This window comes from Manis pentadactyla, chromosome 3 (assembly GCF_030020395.1).
Source record: "Manis pentadactyla isolate mManPen7 chromosome 3, mManPen7.hap1, whole genome shotgun sequence".
NCBI lineage: Eukaryota > Metazoa > Chordata > Mammalia > Pholidota > Manidae > Manis > Manis pentadactyla.
The window spans coordinates 82,715,744-82,735,069 of record NC_080021.1 but is presented as its reverse complement, the minus strand read 5'-3'; the positions used below and the strand labels follow the sequence as shown (position 1 = coordinate 82,735,069).

Sequence of the window (19,326 nt, the reverse complement as noted above, 5' to 3'; positions counted from 1 at the left end):
AATCTATAGCTAATGAAATAATACACAGTGTTTGAGAATATTAATTTCTGTGGACAGCTTTTATATTTTCATTACAACAAATTTATTACAATTCTGTCTTTACAATGCACTTATTTCTTAAACTCTGACTTTAGTTCTGCCATTTATATTACCCATTTTTTCTTACAATATTTATCCTTAGGAAAACAAAATTACACATCACTCTTCACATCAGTTGAGACTTTGTTTTTTAGTACCAACCATTGTTTTTTTTACAGATCTCTCTTTTGCCATGATGAGGCAAGCCAAATAAAATCACATCATAATGTTTAATGGAATGTTTCAGAAAATTGTAATTTTTGTTACCTTCACTGTTGCAGATGTAGAATACATTTATTTTGTGGATTTCAGGTTAATTGTACAAAAGGTCATTATATAAACCAGTTGAAATGAGATACTTCCCTCATTTCCTTTCCCCTTTAGATATTCTGTAAAAATGTGGAAAGATTGAGATTATGTATAGTATGTATCCAAACAGAGAGAATTAAGAAAATTATCTACATCCAGCTGTTAGTCAGAAAAATAGATATGAGTGAGGTGGAAAAAGAGTAAGGCCAGGAAAAAGCCCACTGAAAAAGACCCAGAGTTAATCAGTTAACGCTCAAAAAGCCAGGAACAACTTGGCCTGGAATGTTTGAATATTCCCCAGGTAAAGGAGGGTACCTCAGCATAGCCCATGTCTTTATTGTGTTAATTATGCGGGCCCAATTTATTTTTTAACTTTACCTATCTGCTGGTCTTTTTCACCTTCAGCGCTAATCAAATAACTTGCAACCCAGGCAACTAATTTAGCATGCAGGCCCAGCTGTAAACAGCATAGTAAAAGGCAGGAATTTAAGTAAGATTCTTAATTTACTCTTTCCCAAGTGGTGCTTGAGGGTTCTGATGCTTTTCTACATTCTTAACAACATCTGTCATCATCTGTGTTTTTTATTGTAGCCATCCTATAGTGGGTGTGAAATGGCATCTCGCTGTGGTTTTGATTTGCATTTTTCTGATGAATAATGTTTTTGAGCATCTTTTCCTATGCTTATTATCCATTCAGGTATCTTCTTTGAAGAACTGGCTGTTTGATTCCTTTGCCTATTTTAATATTGGACTGTCTTTTCTAAGTGTATTGCAAGAGTTATTTCTATATTATAGATACAGATCCATTACCAGATAAAGGGTTTTCAAGTATTTTCTCCTATTCTATAGCTTGCCTTTTCACTGTCCTGATGAATCCAGTTAATCTGCTTTTCTCCAAGAAACCATTGCCAAATCCAGTCACAAAGATACACATCTTTGTTTTTTCCTATGAGTTTTATAATTTTTGCGCTTACATGTTGAGTTAACTTTGTATATATGCTATGAAGTAGAGGTCTGATTTTATTCTTCTGTATGTGGATATTCAGTGGCCCCAGTACCATGGGTTAAAAAGATTATTCTTGACCCATTTAACCTTTTGGCACCCTTGTTGAAAATCAGTTCACCAGAGTTTATTTTGTATCCCCAATTCTAATACGATTGCTGCATGTCTATCCTTATGCCAATACCAAATCAAATATTGTGAGGACTCTTTCACGGTCATCTTGAATAGTACCACTTGCTTCTCTCAGCTCATGCAGACACTTTTAGCTTCAGAGAGCCTTTGTCCAGCTTGTGCCCTGCTGACCGTGCCATGATGGGAAGTCAGGCTGACAACAAAGGTAGAGCCCATACCCTTTCTTTTCTCCATTCACACCTTTAGTCTCTCACCAGTGTTCCTCCACCTCACTCCCATTTGCATGTCTGGCTCACAGGATCTGCTGACTCAGTCTGTGTAGTTCATTATGTTTCAGTGACTCACTATAGCGCATAGACTGATCCATAGATTTCACCATCTAGGAAGGAAGAGATGAAGTCTGGGCTTTTGGCTTTCTCTTTGGAAGTCTTGCTAATCTGTCATCTTTCTATTCACAATTAAATCTTCTTTTGACCTGGTTCTTGTATGTAATCCTGAGGCCAAACTTGTTCTTGGTGCTGATCCTCTATTCTCAGAAACCTCAGTTCTCTGTATCCACCTCCTTTTACTTAAATCGAAAGAGATGGATAGCTGTACTTTATAGCTCAATGCATAATTGACATAATCCTATTTCTTCCTATCCCAAGAAAAAAAAACGTCAAGAGTACAACTCTTAAAAGTGAGGTAACTATTCAACCAAGTCATTGAATAAACAATTGACTGAATCAGAATTTCAAAGCTAAATTGTATGATAGGGAGAAGTACTATGGTGCAACATAAAGATGAGATGGTCTTACCTCCCCATACTGACAGCCTTGAGGTAAGATAAAGGAGAAAGTGTACTTAAATAGTCCAAAGGACACTGCATTTATTTTACTACTGAGATTAAAAATGATTCCTGAATGTTCTCTTTATTTCCTCACTGAGGAAAGTAAAATGAAGATTGAGTGCTAGACTGACTAATAAATACTCCATACTGTCTATTAGAATTTCAGTTAATCGAAATCGGATAAAATGCCTCATTATTGGCTACTAAAGTATTTCAGTTGTTATTCTTTAAATCCTATGTCTCTCCTTGCTTACCAGTCTTCCCTATCCCCTAACCTGAGGAAAAGTTCTGAAGAGGCATATATGCCTAGGGGTAAGAATTTGTAATTGAAAGGAACCCTAGAAAAACTTCTTACGTCTTCTAGTCATCTGCTTCTTCTCATTAGCATTGTTTACCATTAATAAATTAATCTCCACATTTATTATAACCCATTTTAAAGGGGACTCATTTCTACTGTTTGGCACCCTTGATGAAAATCAGTTCACCACAAATAAGTTAGTTTTCATATTATCCCTTTTTTCACCACTTTTCTGTTTATCTGTTTTACCCTAATAAACTCCCAGCTTCAGTAGCTTAAATAACATTATCTTATTCACAAACCTCCGTCAGGAAAGTGTGGCCAGGACAGCTTGTCTCTGCTTCCTTCAGCTTTAGCTGGGACAGCTCGGAGGCTGAGGCTGGAGTCATTTGGAGGCTAGTTCACTCACATGTCCGATTGTTGGCGCCAGGCCCTGGCTGGGACTTTAGTTGGGGGGGGCAGCTGGAACACCTGGCCTATCCCGGCCAACCAGCCTTGGAATTCATACAGCATCACCTTCACCATATTCTGTTCACTGGGAGCAAGTCAGTAAGGTTGGCCCATAACCTTCCTTTCTAAAAGAAATCAATGGATGTTTTAAAAGTAGAGACACGTTTAAAAAGCACAATTTTTAATTACCCTCCCACATGAAAAACACACTCCAATCACTATGTTATGTACTTGAAACCAGTGTAATATCGTATGTCAACTATACTTAAAATAAAAAAGCCAAACAGACAACAACAAAAGTATATATCCATGTAGCCAAAACACTGGTCAAGATATATAAAACATTTCCATGAAAAAGAAAAGAAGACAAGAGAAACACACTCACCCCTACCCTGTATCTGCGTGCCAAGCCTCAGTGATGATGGCATCCAGTTCAGGCTGGAGTCTGAGATCTTACATCTTCATCAGGTGCAGATGGGACAGGAGCCTGGGCTGTGGTTTCTACAGTTTAGCCCTTGGAGTACAATTCCTCTCAATACAAAGATTGAGAACTGAAGAGCCAAGTTATCTACCACCACCCACAGAGCCAACATTCTGCTGACCTGCTCAAGACTCTCATTCAGAATGGAAAATGGGAGACACATTAGTCCATAGCAATTCTGAAAGGCAGCCTGCTGCAGGCTGCTAGTTCTTTGAGGAAGACTTAGTCCTAATCATGGGAATGCCTCTCCGTGGCCCTTTGCTGTGCCTCTGAGCTCTCAGTTCTGTCTTGCTCATAAGAGATGACCTGTGTTTGCATCTGTTTTTTCAGCCTGCTTCCTCCCTGTAGAACTTCTGAGACCCAAAGGCCTCTTTTTATTTGTATTCTCTCCATCTCTCAGTCCAGGCTACCAGGCAGTTTTTGCTAATACTCTTTTTAAACAGTTTCCTGTGAATTTTATTGGGGTTCATGCCAATAGGAAAGGGACCCTCATGAGTGATTTTGAGATAAGCTCTTCACTTTGGGCTTCCTGTGAAGCTTTTGTAGGATGGTGCCTTAAAATGTGTAAACTCTGAAGATCCTTAGAAGAATTTGAGGCACCACCGTAAATCTTTCTGAGATCCTAAAAGAGGATTTTACAGTCTTGGTTGCAACTTTAGGCTGTGTTTTCTCCTGGCAGCACCCTGGATTTGATCTTAGTTCAGAAGTCATTTCTTTTAGAATTATTTGGCAATTAGACATGAGGAAAGGCTGTAATTGGGAAACAGATATTTGACCCTAGTAAGCCCTAGTTCCTTTATGTGTAAAATCCTTCAGCTTATCTTGCTCACTGATCTTTATTTTCAGCTGCTTTGGAGCAAGAGTCCCCTTTTCTCCAGGTTCCAGTGTCACTGTCTTTCCCTGCCTAGAAGCCCTTGCTGTCAGCACCTTCAGGGGCCATCAGGCTTCCACTAACAGGCTCCCGGAGGCCCTGCTTGTTTTCATTCTGACTCTTCTCCACCTCCTTTCAGGTTCCACCTATCACCCTGTTCAAAGGCACTCTTTATGTGTTTTAGTTGTTTTTTTTTTAATGGCAGCACCCCATTTTTAATATCAGTATCTGTGCCAGTTATTTATTGCTGCATGATGAACCACCTCAAAACCTAGTGGCTCAAAACAGTACTTATTTTGTTCACAAATCTACAGTTTAGGCAAGGCTCAGTGAGGCGAGCTTCTTTCTTCTCCACTTGCATCAGCTGGGATGATACACCACTGGGTACTAGAATCACCTAAAGGTGCCACATGCACTTGTTTGGCAGTTGAGGTCAGCTTTTGGCTGGCACAGAAGCTACATCAGTCTCAGTTGGCACATCTCTGTGAGGATTCACTTGGTGCCCTGGGGTGCTTCACAGCAAGGTGGCTGGGCTCCTAGGGTGAGCGTCCCTAGAGCGAGAATATCAGATGGAAGCTGTATTTACACTTTCTAACCAAGCCTAGGGTTCACACAGCAGTTCCACCATATGCTCTTCACTAAAAACCAGGTAGTAAGGCCACACATTTGAAAGGGGAGGGAATTTCACAGGAAATGTAAAATTTGTAAGAATTTGTGAAAACCACATCCACTCACCTTATCTTACCAAATAATCTCTGTATCTAAACAAAAGTAGTTCTTCCCACCTCAGTATCGCTGAAATTACAACAGGTTTTCTTTTTGTTAATTATGTTTTCTTATTTGTTGGTAAGAAACAAAAGATAACAAGATAGCACTATGGAGTTGTGGTATTGTTCAAAAAAATGTATGGCTCATCTCACTAAAATTCCATATTGGGAGGTATGAATTCTCCTTAACTGTGACAATCCTTTCCTTGGAAACTGATTTGAATTAGCATAAAACATTTGTAGTTGAGAAAAAGGCTTATGGCATTAAAATACATATTTATAGATCATTAGAGTCTTATTTGGGGAGGCATTTATTGAGTTAGAGCTAAATAACTCAATGTGATAGTTCTGAAACTTTTTTAAAATTATGAACTGTTAGCATGGGGGACCTTTCCTACTGAGAGGTGACATATAATAACTTTATGGAGAAACAACATGGGACAATAATATAAAATATAAGAGCATAAAACCAAGTTCAAATGTTGTAATGGCAAAATGGCAGCAAAGAGTGTGTTATTTTGACTCCTGGTGGTTTTAATTTTGTTCTTGAATTTCTGAGTAATTCAAGGTTCAGTGTTCTAAGACTCTACTATGGTATGGGTAACATTTTATTATAACTTAATTTATTTTAATTGATACTGGCTTTGACTTGGGCCATTCTCAGTCTACCTTCACTACCAAACTCACTTATTTCATTCATGTAGGTTGTTGATCTTTCAAGAAAACTGGAAGTTTCAACTTCAGAAGTCAGAAACCTTAAAACTCACCTGGCAAGGATTTCACTGGAACACAGTAAGCTGGAAGAGTACAGACGGGACACTGAAGAAAGAGCAAGACAGAAAACGGTAGAAAAATTAAAAGAAGTCGATTGGTTTTTACAGGTTAATTTATTAATCTGTAATGTGCCTTATTTCATCTCCCTGGAGATTACATTTTTGATGTATACATTTATCTCTATTTCCTCTACTTTTATGACAGTTGGTTTCATAGATTTCTGGAAGGAAGGTAGCATGTGTTTCTCCTAAATATTTCAGTTTCCATCATTATCACAAAATCCATCTTTCAGAATCATTCTCATTAGACAATCATTTAGAATTTTCAAGACTGGCTGACAAGAGGAAAAGGAAATTGTGATTTAAAAAGTATACCATATTCTTGGATTATATTGTTTAAATATTTTAACTATAGATTGTTATTCTTTGAAATGTCAGATTATATGAGTACTAAAATAAGAATGACTCAACCTAATTTTTATAATGCAGATTTAATTCAAATGAGGTTAAGGTAAATATATTAAACTTCAAGTTTTTTTTTTTCACATTTAAAATTGCTTTCTGAAACACTGAGTCAAAACTAAGGGAAACAAATACGCTATAATTATTCAGATTATACTTACTTAAAAAATGCATTCTTTTAATTTGTTTTAAAGGATGAAGCACAAAACAGATTACAGCAGTGGAGAGAGAAGGATAATTCTTCATTTAGAATGCAAATGGAACTCAGAATTAAAGATCTCGAGTTTCAACTCTCCAAAAAAATTTCTCAGGAAGATTCCACTAGAGCTGAATTGGAGAAATATAAACAATTACACCGAGAAGAAGTAAATACCAGCCTGTCATTGGCAAATCAACTAGACAAGTAAGTCAAAACAGAATCATAGAAAATAAATTAAGCTCATTAGTTTGCCTCTAAAGCATTATTTCTATGGAGCCAGGTTTATAAGATTAGTAGGAATGAAAGCTAACTGGATAGTATATTCTGGAAAATGATGTTTGTAAATGAACTTACATTTAAAATGTTCCTCCAAGAGTTTTTGTACCCCTCTCCCCTTGTTGGTTTTAAATGACTTTATTTTTTCCTTTTAATATTTTCATAGTTAACCTGATCTACTAGTCTTGAAGCTCATTGTTTTTGAAGCTTTGTAACTTAGACAGTGATATTATTATAAAATGACTTCCTAAAGAATTCCACTAAATAGAAATATTAATGAGTTTAACTATTTTTTGGAAGATTACATCTTAAACTCAAAGGGCCAAGTACTACTACTCAGCTGTCTTGCCTGAGGGCTTCAGCTCCAGGCAAGTTCACTATGAATTCAGTGAGATGGAGAAATGAGAAGGGAACGTTCCTGGGGTTAAAAGGTTTCTACCTGGCTCTATTCTCCCATCAATAGCTGGACACTAGAATCACATGCACCCAACAGTCTGCAGGTCCGTAATCTACATCTCTGCCTCTGGGAAGGGGTCTTTATATAATGACTCAGCCACTAATAGCTTATTGCCTGTGGGTGTGGAGGCAGTAGCCTAGCAGCAGGCCAATTAAATCGACCAGTTTAGGTTCTGTTGAGGATCCTGGCAATAGTACCTTCCATTTTCCTCACATTAGCACATCCGCTGCATGGAAGTTTTGTTTTCCTGATTGTAATTGTTGGTGTTACCACTAGAGGGCTTCATGGAAAAAACTATCATAATTTTTCTACTCTACATAAAGGCATCCATCTGAAATAAAGACTGACATAGGGATGAACAGCACTATAATTCACAAAGTGGTTAAAATAACACTGTGGGGGGAGTAGCCAAGATGATGGCGTGAGTAGGGCAGCGGAAATCTCCTCCCAAAACCATACATATTTTTTAAAATAAAAACAAATACAACTATTTCTAAAAGAGAGACCAGAAGATACAGTACAACATCCAGGCTGCATCTACATTTGTGAGAACTCAGCATCTCACGAAGAGGGTAAGATACAAGCCGTGGCCCGGTGGGACCCGAGCGCCCCCACAACCCCAGCTCCCCAGCGGGAGAAAAGGAGTCGCAATGGGGAGGGAGTGGGAGCCCAGGACTGCTAAATACCCAGCCCTTGTCATCCACACCAGGAGCACAGACACACAGTGCGTAGTGTGCTGGAAATTAGGGAAACGGAACAGTAAAATCTGCGAGTGGGTCCCCGCAAACGGTGCCCGTTGTACAAAAGAAAAGCGAGTGCTTTTTCAAAGTCTTAAAGGGACAGGGGTCTCACAGCTGGATGGAAGGATCCTGGCACACTCATCTCAGCAGCTGGGAACCCCAGAGAACTATGGGTGCTCTACCCCCTGTAAGGCAGCACAGCTCTTAGGCCCCTCACAATGATCAACAGCCTCCTGTCCATTCCCCCTCCGGCGCAGCCCCGCCATGGCAGTGAGCAGCTTGGGAGAGGCCAGACCCACAGCAACTGCCCAGAGCCTACTCCGCAGCCATCAGGGGAAGACTCAGAGGCACCGTCTGTGCGCAACTGCCCAGCACAAGCTGCTAGGGGTCGCTGTTCTCTCAGGAAAGGAAGGCGAACAGCAAGCCAGAAGGGACTTTGTTCTCCCAGCTGACATACACACCAAATGCCCAAGACTACCTCTACCACCATGAAAAGGCAGAAGAATTTGATCCAGACAAGAATAACTCTGACATCCCCCGAGAGGGAACCTGGGGACATAGAGTTAACCAATCTTCCTAAAAAAGAATTCAAAATAAAGGTCATAAGCATGCTGATGGAGCTACAGAGAAATGTTCAGGAGCTCATGGATAAAGCTGGGAGGGAGAATACAGAAATAAAACAATCTCTGGAAGGACTTAAGAGAAGACTGGATGAGGTGGAAGAGGCCATTAATGTAATAGGAATCAGAGAAGAGGAACACAGAGAAGTTGACGCAGAGAGAGATAAAAGGATCTCCAGGAACGAAAGATTATGAAGAAACGGTGTGACCAATACAAATGGAACAATATTCACATTAGAATGGTACCAGAAGAAGAAGGGAGAGAAAAAGAGATAGAAACTGTCTTTGAAGAAATAATTGCTGAAAACTTACCCAAACTGGGGGAGGAAATAGTCTCTCAGATGACAGAAGTCCACAGAATACCCAACAGAAGGGACCCAAGAAGGACACCACCAAGATACATAATAGTTAAAATGGCAAAGATCAAGGACAAGGACAGAGTATTAAAGGTAGCCAGAGAGAGAAAAAAGGTCACCTACAAAGGAAAACCCATCAGGCTATTATCAGACCTCAACAGAAACCTTACAGGACAGAAGAGAATGGCATGTATATTTAATGCAATGAAACAGAAGGGCCTTGAACCAAGAATACTGTATCCTGGAGGATTATCATTTAAATATGAAGGAGGAATTAAACAATTCCCAGACAAGCAAAAGTTGAGGGAATTTGCCTCCCACAAACCACCTCTACAGGGTATTTTAGAGGGACTGCTGTAGATGGGAGCACTCCTAAGGCTAAATAGATGTAACCAGAGAAAATAAAATTACAGCAAAGAAAGCAGACCAACCAAATACTAACTTAAGGCAATAAATAAAATTAACTACTCACAAAAGCAATCAAAGGAAACACAAAAGAGCACACAATAAAACACCCAACATATAAAGAATGGAGGAGGAGGAATAAGAAGGTAGAGAAATACAGAAACATCAGACAGTGTTTACAATAGCTCAATAAGTGAGTTAAGTTAGATGGTAAGATAGTAAAGAAGCTAACCTTGAACCTTTGGTAACCACGAATCTAAAGCCTGCAATGGCAATAAGTACATATATTTCAGTAATCACCCCTAAATGTCAATGGACTGAATGCACCAATCAAAAGACACAGAGTAATAGAATGGGTAAAAGAGCAAGACCCATCTATATGCTGCTTACAAGAGACTCGCGTCAAACCCAAAGACATGCACAGACTAAAAGTAGAGGGATGGAAAAAGATATTTCATGCAAACAACAGGGAGAAAAAAGCAGGTGTTGCAGTTTTAGTATCAGACAAAACAGAATTCAAAACAAAGAAAGTAAGAGATAAAGAAGGACATTACATAATGATAAAGGGGTCAGTACAAGAGGATATAACCATTATAAATTCTAAGAGGAAAGTATATAGCAATGCAGGCATATTTAAAGAACAATCCCAAATGAATCGTGTAAAGTGACAATTATTGAAATTGGAAAAGAAAGAACAAATGAGCCCTAAGGTCAGTAGAAGAAGGGACATAATAAAGGTAAGAGAAGAAATCAATAAAATTGAGAAGAATAAAACAATAGAAAATATCAGTGAAACCAAAAGCTGATTCTCTGAGAAAATAAGCAAAATAGATAAGCCCCTAGCCAGACTTATTAAGAGAAAAAGAGAATCAACACACATCAACAGAATCAGAAACGAGAAAGGAAAAATCACGGCAGAGCCCACAGAAATACAAAGAATTATTAGAGAATACTATGAATACCAATATGCGAACAAGCTGGAAAACCTAGAGGAAATGGACTATTGCCTAGAAAAATACAACCTTCCAAGACTGACCAAAGAAGAAACAGAAAATCTAAATGGACCAATTAACAGCAATGAAATTGAAGTGGTAATCAAAAAACTACCCAAGGGGATAACCTCCGGGCCAGATGGATTTACCATAGGATTTTATCAGACGTACAGAGAAGACATAATACCCATTCTCCTTAAAGATTTCCAAAAAAATTCAAGTGGAGGGAATACTCCCAAACTCATTCTATGAAGCCAGCATCACCCTAATACCAAAACCAAGAAAAGACCCCACCAAAAAAGAAAATTACAGACCAATATCAAGGGATGGAACATAGATACAAAAATACTCAACAAAATATTAGAAAGTAGAATTCAGAACTACATCAAGAGGATCATACACCATGACCAAGTGGGATTCATCCCAGGGATGCAAGGATGGTAAAACATTCGAAAATCCATCAACATCATCCACCACATAAAAAGAAGGACTAAAACCACATGATCATCTCCATAGATGCTGAAAAAGCATTCCACAAAATTCAACATCCATTCATGATAAAAACTCTCAGCAAAATGGGTATAGAGGGCAAGTACGTCAACATAATAAAGGCCATATTTGAGAAACCCACAGCCAACATCATACTGAACAGCGAGAAGCTGAAAGCTTTTCCTCTGAGATCAGGGACGAAACAGGGATGTCCGCTCTCACCACTGTTATTCCACATAGTACTGGAGGTCCTAGCCATGGCAATCAGACAAAACAAAGAAATACAAGGCATCCAGATTGGTAAAGAAGAAGTCAAACTGTCACTATTTGCAGATGACATGATATTGTACATAAAAAACCCTAAAGACTCAACTCCAAAACTACTAGAACTAATATCAGAATTCAGCAAAGTTGCAGAATACAAAATTAATACACAGAATTCTGTGGCTTTCCTATACACTGACAATGAACTAACAGAAAGAGAAAACAGGAAAACAATTCCATTCACAAAAGAATAAAAAACCTAGGAATAAACGTAACCAAGGAAGTGAAAGACCTATACCCTGAAAACTACAAGACACTCTTAGAGAAATTAAAGAAAACACTAACATATATAAACTCATCCCATGCTCTTGGCTAGGAAGAATTAATATTGTCAAAGTGGCCATCCTGCCCAAAGCAATCTATAGATTCAATGCAATCCCTATCAAAATACCAAAAGCATTCTTCAGTGAACTGGAACAAATAGTTCTAAAATTCATATGGAACCACCTAAGACACCAAATGGTCAAAGCAATACTGAGGAGGAAAAATAAAGTGGGGGGGATCTCACTCCCCAACTTCAAGGTCTACTACAAAGCCACAGTAATCAATACAATTTGGTAACAGCGCAAGTACAGAGCCACAGACAAGTGGAACAGAATAGAAACTCCAGACAACCCAAACATATATGGTCCATTAATATATGATAAAGGAAATGGGAAAATGAGAAAATGACACCCTCTTCAACAGCTGGTATTGGCAAAACTGGACAGCTACATGTAAGAAAATGAAAGTGGATCATTGTCTAACCCCATACACAAAAGTAAATTCAAAATGGATCACAGACCTGAATGTAAGTCACGAAACCATAAAACTCTTAGAAAAAAACATAGGCAGAAACCTCTTGGATATAAACATAAGCGACTTCTTCATGAACATATCTCCCCAGGCAAGGGAAACTAAAGCAAAAATGAACAAGTGGGACTATGTCAAGCTGAAAAGCTGCTGTACAGCAAAGGACACCATCAATAGAACAAAAAGGCATCCTACAGTATGGGAGAACATGTTCATATCTGACAGATCTGATAAAGGGTTGACATCCCAAATATATAAAGAGCTCACACACCTCTACAAACAAAAAGCAAATAATCCAATTAAAAAATGGGCAGAGGAGCGGAACAGACACTTTACCAAAGAAGTTCAGATGGCCAACAGACACATGAAAAGATGCTCCACATCGCTAGTCATCAGAGAAATGCAAATTAAAACCACTATGAGATATCATAAGGACTCCCCCCATCCAAAAGACAAACAACAACAAATGTTGGCAAGGTTGTGGAGAAAAGGGGAACTGTCCTACACTGCTGGTGGGAATGTAAGTTAGTTCAACCATTGTGGAAAGCAGTATGGAGGTTCCTCAAAATGCTCAAAATAGAAATACCATTTGACCCAAGAATTCCACTCCTAGGAATTTACCCTAAGAACACAGTAGCCCAGTTTGAAAAATACAGATGCACCCCTGTGTTTATCGCAGCACTATTTAGAATAGCCAAGAAATGGAAACAACCTAACTGTCCATCAGTAGATGAATGGATAAAGAAGATGTGGTGCGTATACACAATGGAATATTATTCAGCCATAAGAAGAAAACAAGTCCTACCATTTTCAACAACATGGATGGAGCTAAAGGGTATTATGCTCAGAGAAATAAGCCAGGCGGAGAAAGACAGGTACCAAATGGTTTCACTCATATGTGGAGTAAAAGAACAAAAAAAAAATCTGAAGGAAAAAAAACAACAGAATCACAGAACCCAAGAATTGGACTGGCAGTTCCCAAGGGAAAGGGACTGGGGAGGATGGGTGGGAAGGGAGGGATAAGGAGGGGGATAAGAAAGGGGACATTACGATTAGCATGTATAATGTGGGGGGAGGCACAGGGAGGGCTGTGCATCACAGAGAAGACAAGTAGTGATTCTACAGCATCTTACTATGCTGATGGACAGTGACTGTAATGGGGTTTGTGGGGGGTACTTGGTGAAGGGGGTTCCTAGTAAACATAATGTTCCTCATGTAATGGTAGATTAGTGATACCAAAATAAAAAAATAATGACAACACTGTGGTCTGCCTGAGGGAGTGCATGGAAAACAGAAAGGATGGATACCTTGGTGACGATGTTACATGCTGCCTCCAGAGCTATTTTAGTCTTCTTTGGTCACCCACACCCTTTTTCCTCCCCTAGAGATTGTTGCTCTCAATTATGCCTCAGTGCCTAATGCCTAATTTCTCTGAGATAATGAGTGAGACATAAAGGGTGGTCAAAGCAAATGCTCGAAAATGTCTTTGATGGATGCTTTATCTTTGATCTCTGAACTGGTTTACTAAATAGGTTTAAGTGTCTCCTCATGAATCTTGTAAATACAGACATTCCAGAAGGCAGGAAGTTTTACTTGTAAGCCATCTATATCATGAATCGCCGTTTCTCTCCCTTCCCTACTTTGAATTACTTGTTAGTTAGGAGTCACCCTAGAAAAACATGTACTTACTTAATTGTATACAATAGATCTTAAGCAGATTTTCAATGCTGAAACACTGTTTTGTAAGAAATTCAATTTAGTATTGTAGTAACTTTTTTTAATGCAAGGTATTTAGGTATCACTTAGGGAAAAATGAAATAATAAGCATTTGTTTTCACCACTCTCCACAGGACTACTGAGAGGTTAGCAGAGATCAATAGCAAACGTAGAGAGAAGGAAATGGACACATTCTTTGCCAAGGTTAGTTATACTATCCTTTTTCCCCCTGGGTTTCAAATTTGTGATGTAATTCTTGTTTTTAGTTTGTTGAAATTCTAGTTGTTTAACTGATTAGTGCTCACTACTTAAAAGTCATAATTATTTGTGCTTCTGAGAAAGGAGACAGAAATTTTATTTTTTAAAGTTGTTGGATTTCTCATTTTCAAGAGATACCTAATGTTAACTCTATTCAATAAATGAAACTAAACTGACACTAATTTTTGTGAAAAGCTGCATATTTGAAAAAAATGCATCAAAACTCCCACTTTCCAGAAAGGCAACAAAATCGTCATTAAAGAATTGAGTATTATTTGCCTTTTTTCTAATTCTAGAAAATTATGAATCAGAAATTAAGGTTGAAAACTGGCTCTAGCCTCTATTTTTCCTTTCTTCAAGCAGATATTCTGAAATCTTTGTGTCCATATGAAGTAGAGAGAGATTTTGTAGTCATAGTACAGATAGAAAAATGCTTTCACGTAACTTTTGGCAGGAATTTTTACATGACAGTGTTATGACAGTCTCACTTTCCTCATTTTATGTATTTAAGATCCTGTGCTGAAAAATTAATAGCACAGATTATACCTTATCTAAAAGTACAATAATAGAAAGCCCTTTTGAAGGAAAAATTCATTAGAGTAAGAAAACTGATAAAGCTTTTATACAGGATAGTTTTTCTAAGTCTTGCAAAGTAATGCAGTCAGTGTATAATATGACTTGAATTGTTTAAATTTCTTCTTAATAGTAAGATCAAATATCACCTTTCTGAAATCATGTATTTAACACACACCAAATTGTACTTTTTATCAGATTAATCAAAATAACATTGCAGATATGTTATCTAAAATTGAGTAGGAATTTATTTTATTCATGTGATTATTTTTCTATTGAAGCAATCCCCGAGGTAAGTCTAGTCTCTAAAACTATTAGTTAAAGGCCATACATCATCAGCTATGTGTCACTCACATGATAATGTCTTGCTTAACTTAAAAATTACAAATAATATTTGACTTATTTCAGATGGAGCAAGAATTTGACAAAAATATAACTAGAGCACTAAAAGAAGGTATGTTGCCAAGATTTATTAATTAAATTTAGATGTCACTGCTTTCTGAAATGAACTCTGAATAGTAAATAGCAACTCTTTCCATTGTTCAGATAGTAGGTATTATGTAAATATTTGTTTCTTATACATATCTAATGAGAAAATGTGAGGGCACAGCCATTCATAGTGAATAATATATTTCTTCCTCATTTATTCAACATGTTCCATAGATTTTTTAAAATCTCAACACATCCATCAGTCTGTTCTTATTTTTGGCTATACCTTTTCTTTTACTTCTGCTATTCCTTTAGAACTCTCATCCTACACTTCTCAGAACACATGGGCTTTGTCAGCTTCTCATGTTTCTGGTAGTGATTTAAGGCCAAGAAACCAAGACTCACCTACTAATAGGCAATTTTAAGTGTCACTTGAAGGATGACATTTAAATCTCCAGCCATTGACTTGACCATTGGTTTTACCTTTCTACTCTCAGGAAAACTTACAGATACCTTAGCAAGGAATAAAAACACCCAAATCAAATTTGGTGCTTGCCAAGTCCTTCAGTCTCATCTCTTGCTACTTACCCTACTCTGCCCATTTGCTCTGGCATGTCACTGAACTAGACTACTTACAGTTCCACAAATGTTCTTCCTCACCTCTAGCTCTTTGCAGATGCTTCTTCCCTCTATCTGGCACATCTTTCCCTTTTCCTGCAGTATCAATTGGGATGTCCCCTCTGTGTGTTCTAATAGCACCCTGTTTTATACCTCTCATGGTATACCTGACTGTGTGGGAACTGCCTGTCGGTCTGTTTTTCCCGTTTACAGCATATGGTTGTCACGGTGAACTGTGTCATCTTTATCTTCTCTAGTTCCATCTTGTAATAGGAAAACCAGAAGCTCTGATACTTAGCCACAGTCAGAATTAATTGTGTATAACTATGGGCAAGTTATATTTCCTAGTAGTCTCGTATTTTGTACTGCAATTGTGTATAGATATTTTTCATTTTTAACACTCATAAAGGCCCCAACTTCTTTTTATTAACTCATACATGTTAACTCTGAAGTATTTTATATGGAGTATAAGTTTTTCTGTTTCTTTTCAGATGCTGCTAAATTTGAATTTGAATCCTCTGTAGCTGCTCCTCTAGGATCTATGGGTGGGTTAACTCCAACTCAAGCTCTACTTTTGAAGACGTCACAGGAATATGCACAGATTTTGAGGAAAAACTATATGATCTGAAAGAAATGTAAAATGTACTTGTCTGATGGAGGGGGGAAAAGATGGCTGGCAATGAGAGAACTGAGGCAGAAACCACCTCCCAAAACCACATGTAATGAAAATACAGCAAATACCACTAATCCTAAAAGAGTGACCCAGAAGACTGCAACACACTGCCTACATCTGGGGAAAAGAAAAGACCTTAAAGAAAAGGGTAAAGTAGCAAACTCAGCCCAGCAGGTTAGGAACATTCAGGACCATCAGATGCTCCATCCCCCTGGCTGGCAGTGCAGTGCTAAGGCCCCCCACTGTGATGTGCAGCCTGCCACTCATTCCTCCCAGCAGGCATGAGCCCGCACAGCTGATGCCACCACCATTGCACCAGGTCACGTGGAGGGCAGCCCCACCTAGGGTACCTACAGGGGCATAACACAGAGGTTCCTACCTCCGTTCTCGGCCTACTGGACCTGGCAGTGGATGCAGACACTGCAGCCAGGTAGAATTTTCATGCTACCAAAGAGCTTTTCCTCCTGGTAGGCACCAGCACTGCGTACCTATGACCCCACCATCACTCCAGGTGCTGGATAGCTCCAGAGAGTAGAGCTGGGCACTAGAGGGTGCCACCTACACAAAGGTATTGTTCCATAGTCATCATCAGAATTATGAAACAGCAAAAGAATTTTGTACAAACCAGGATACCTCAAACACCAGAAAGAGGGCTCAGTGAAACTGAAGTCACCGATCTTCTTGATTTAAGATTTCAAAATAAAAATCATAAACATGCTCACAGAGCTACAGAAAAATATTCAAGATCTCAGGGACAACTTCAAGAGAGAGAGAAATATGAAAAATATAGTATCTGAAATGAAACACACACTGGAGGGATTTAAAAGCAGATTACAAGAGGAGATGGTCAATGGAACAGGAATTAGAGAACAGGAATATAAAGAAGTTGAGGCACAGAGAGAAAAAACATTCTAGGAATGAAAGAATAATAAGACAACTCTGCAACCAATCCCAATGGAATAATATTCGCATTACAGGGGTATCAAAAGAAGAAGAGAAAAGAAGAAAATGTAGCTTTGAGGAAATACTGAAAACTTTCCCAGTCTAGGGAAGGAAATACTCGCTCAAGCCATGCAAGTGCAAAGATCTCCCAACTCAAGGGACCCTAGGAAGACACCACCAAGCCATATAATAATTAAAATGGCAAAGATCAAGGACACGGCCAGAGTATTAAAAGAAGCCAGAGAGAGAAAAAAGATCACATACAAAGGAAGGCCCATCAGGATATCAGCAGACTTCTCAGCAGCAAACTTACACGCCAGAAAGGAGTAGCATGACATATTTAATGAAATGAAACAAGGGCCTCCAACCAAGAATACTCTCCTCGGAAAGATTATCACTTAAATTTGAAGCAGGGATTAAACAATATTCAGATAAGAAAAACTTGAGGGAATTTACCTTCCACAGACCATCTCTACAGAGTATTTTAAAGGGACTGCTCCAAAGGCGAAATAGCTGTCACGAGAGAAAATAAAACCATAGTAAAGGTAGTAGACCAATTAATTACTAAGCAAATGCAAAATTAAATCAGTTACCCAAAAAGTCAGTCAACGGTGTTTGTTATGCTTCAGAAGATTGGAGACTGTTGAGAATTAGGCTTGGGGTTGATTAGTGATTGTGCATTGAGTCCCCTATACCGAATTTTTTTGTTGTTAACAACCATGTGACCAATAAATATGAGAGATGCCCTCTCAAAAAAAAAAAGTTAGTCGAGGAATACACAAAGAATACAGGATATGACACCTATAATAAACAGAGGGGAGGAGGAAGAAAAAGAGGGGGGAAAAAAGGACCTTTAGATTATGTTTGAACTACTGTAATGAGCGAGTTAAAGTTAGACTGTTAGGTAGTAAAGAAGCTGCCCTTGAACCTTCGGTAACTATGAATCTAAAGCCTGCAATGGCAATAAGTACACATCTATTGATAATAACCCTAAATGTAAATTCACTGCACCAATCAAAAGACAGAGTTACAGAATGGATAAACAAGCAAGACCTGTCTATATGCTGCCTACAAGAGACTCGCTTCAAACCCAAAGACACACACAGACTAAAAGTGAAGGGATGGAAAAAGATATTTCATGAAAATAATAGGGAGAAAAAAGCAGGAGTTGCAATACTTGTATCAGAAAAATAGAGTTCAAAAATAAAAAAAGTAACAAGAGACAAAGAAGAACATTATGTAATGACAAAGAGGTCAGTCCAACAATAAGATATAACCACTACAGATATCTATGTACTCAACATAGTATTTGTTTCATGTATTTGGCTGTTCCTAACAGAATTAAAGGCTGAAATAGAATGCAATGCATTCATTTTAGAAGATTTCAACACTCCACTCACTCCAAAGGACAGATCAACCAGACAGAAAATAAGTGAGGAGACAGAGGCACTGAACACATTAGAACAGATGGACCTAACAGACATCTAAGGACACTCCACCCAAAAGCAGCAGGATACACAGCTTTCTCAAGTGCACATGGAACACTTTCCAGAACAGATCACATACTAGGCCACGAAAAGAGCCTCAGTAAATTGAGAAGATCAAAAACATGCCAACCAGCTTCTCAGACCACAAAGGTATGAAACCAGAAATTATTCAAAGAAAAAAAAACCCACACTTCATAATGCTCCTTATCTAAAGCTGAATTGGGTTTTACTTATCTTTGGAATAAAGATCTTACAAGTGTTTTGAGAGAGTTTTTTTTAATTCCTCATTTAAAGCACTAAATATCGCTTATCAAGGCTTCAAATGGTCCTCAATAGCTAGAGGCCTTTCAAAAAGCACAATTGTTTTTCCTGAGGCCTTTTATGACCTCTATGCCATTTTAAAAAATTATTTATTTATTTATGTATTCATTGTATCACTGATATACAATCTTATGCTCAGGTTTCACATGAGAAACATTGTGGTTACTACCTTGCCCTTATTATCAAGTCCCCACCACATACCCCAT

At 38.3% G+C, this 19,326-nt stretch overlaps 2 protein-coding genes and 1 long non-coding RNA gene across 3 annotated transcripts in view; 2 read left to right on the top strand and 1 right to left on the bottom strand.

The window, feature by feature from the left end:
* LOC130683083 (ankyrin repeat domain-containing protein 26-like) overlaps positions 1 to 6,243 on the top strand; it is a 123,821-nt gene extending 117,578 nt beyond the window's left edge. The window contains exon 7 of the mRNA XM_057499339.1: positions 5,923 to 6,243. Within this exon, the coding sequence (XP_057355322.1) occupies positions 5,923 to 6,243 (321 nt within the window). The remainder of the gene's footprint in view (positions 1 to 5,922) is intronic.
* Positions 59 to 3,929, bottom strand: LOC130682892 (uncharacterized). Its single transcript, XR_008996316.1, has 2 exons — positions 3,485 to 3,929; positions 59 to 3,224 (listed from the first exon to the last, which is right to left on the bottom strand). It is a non-coding gene; the product is annotated as an uncharacterized LOC130682892 (long non-coding RNA).
* Positions 6,244 to 6,634: 391 nt separating the features above from the next.
* Positions 6,635 to 19,058, top strand: LOC130682890 (ankyrin repeat domain-containing protein 26-like). Its single transcript, XM_057498084.1, has 4 exons — positions 6,635 to 6,856; positions 13,954 to 14,023; positions 15,059 to 15,104; positions 16,189 to 19,058. Exons 1-4 carry the CDS (start codon positions 6,705 to 6,707, stop codon positions 16,323 to 16,325), a joined length of 405 nt encoding a protein of 134 aa, XP_057354067.1. The 5' UTR covers positions 6,635 to 6,704; the 3' UTR covers positions 16,326 to 19,058.
* Positions 19,059 to 19,326: the final 268 nt, after the last annotated feature.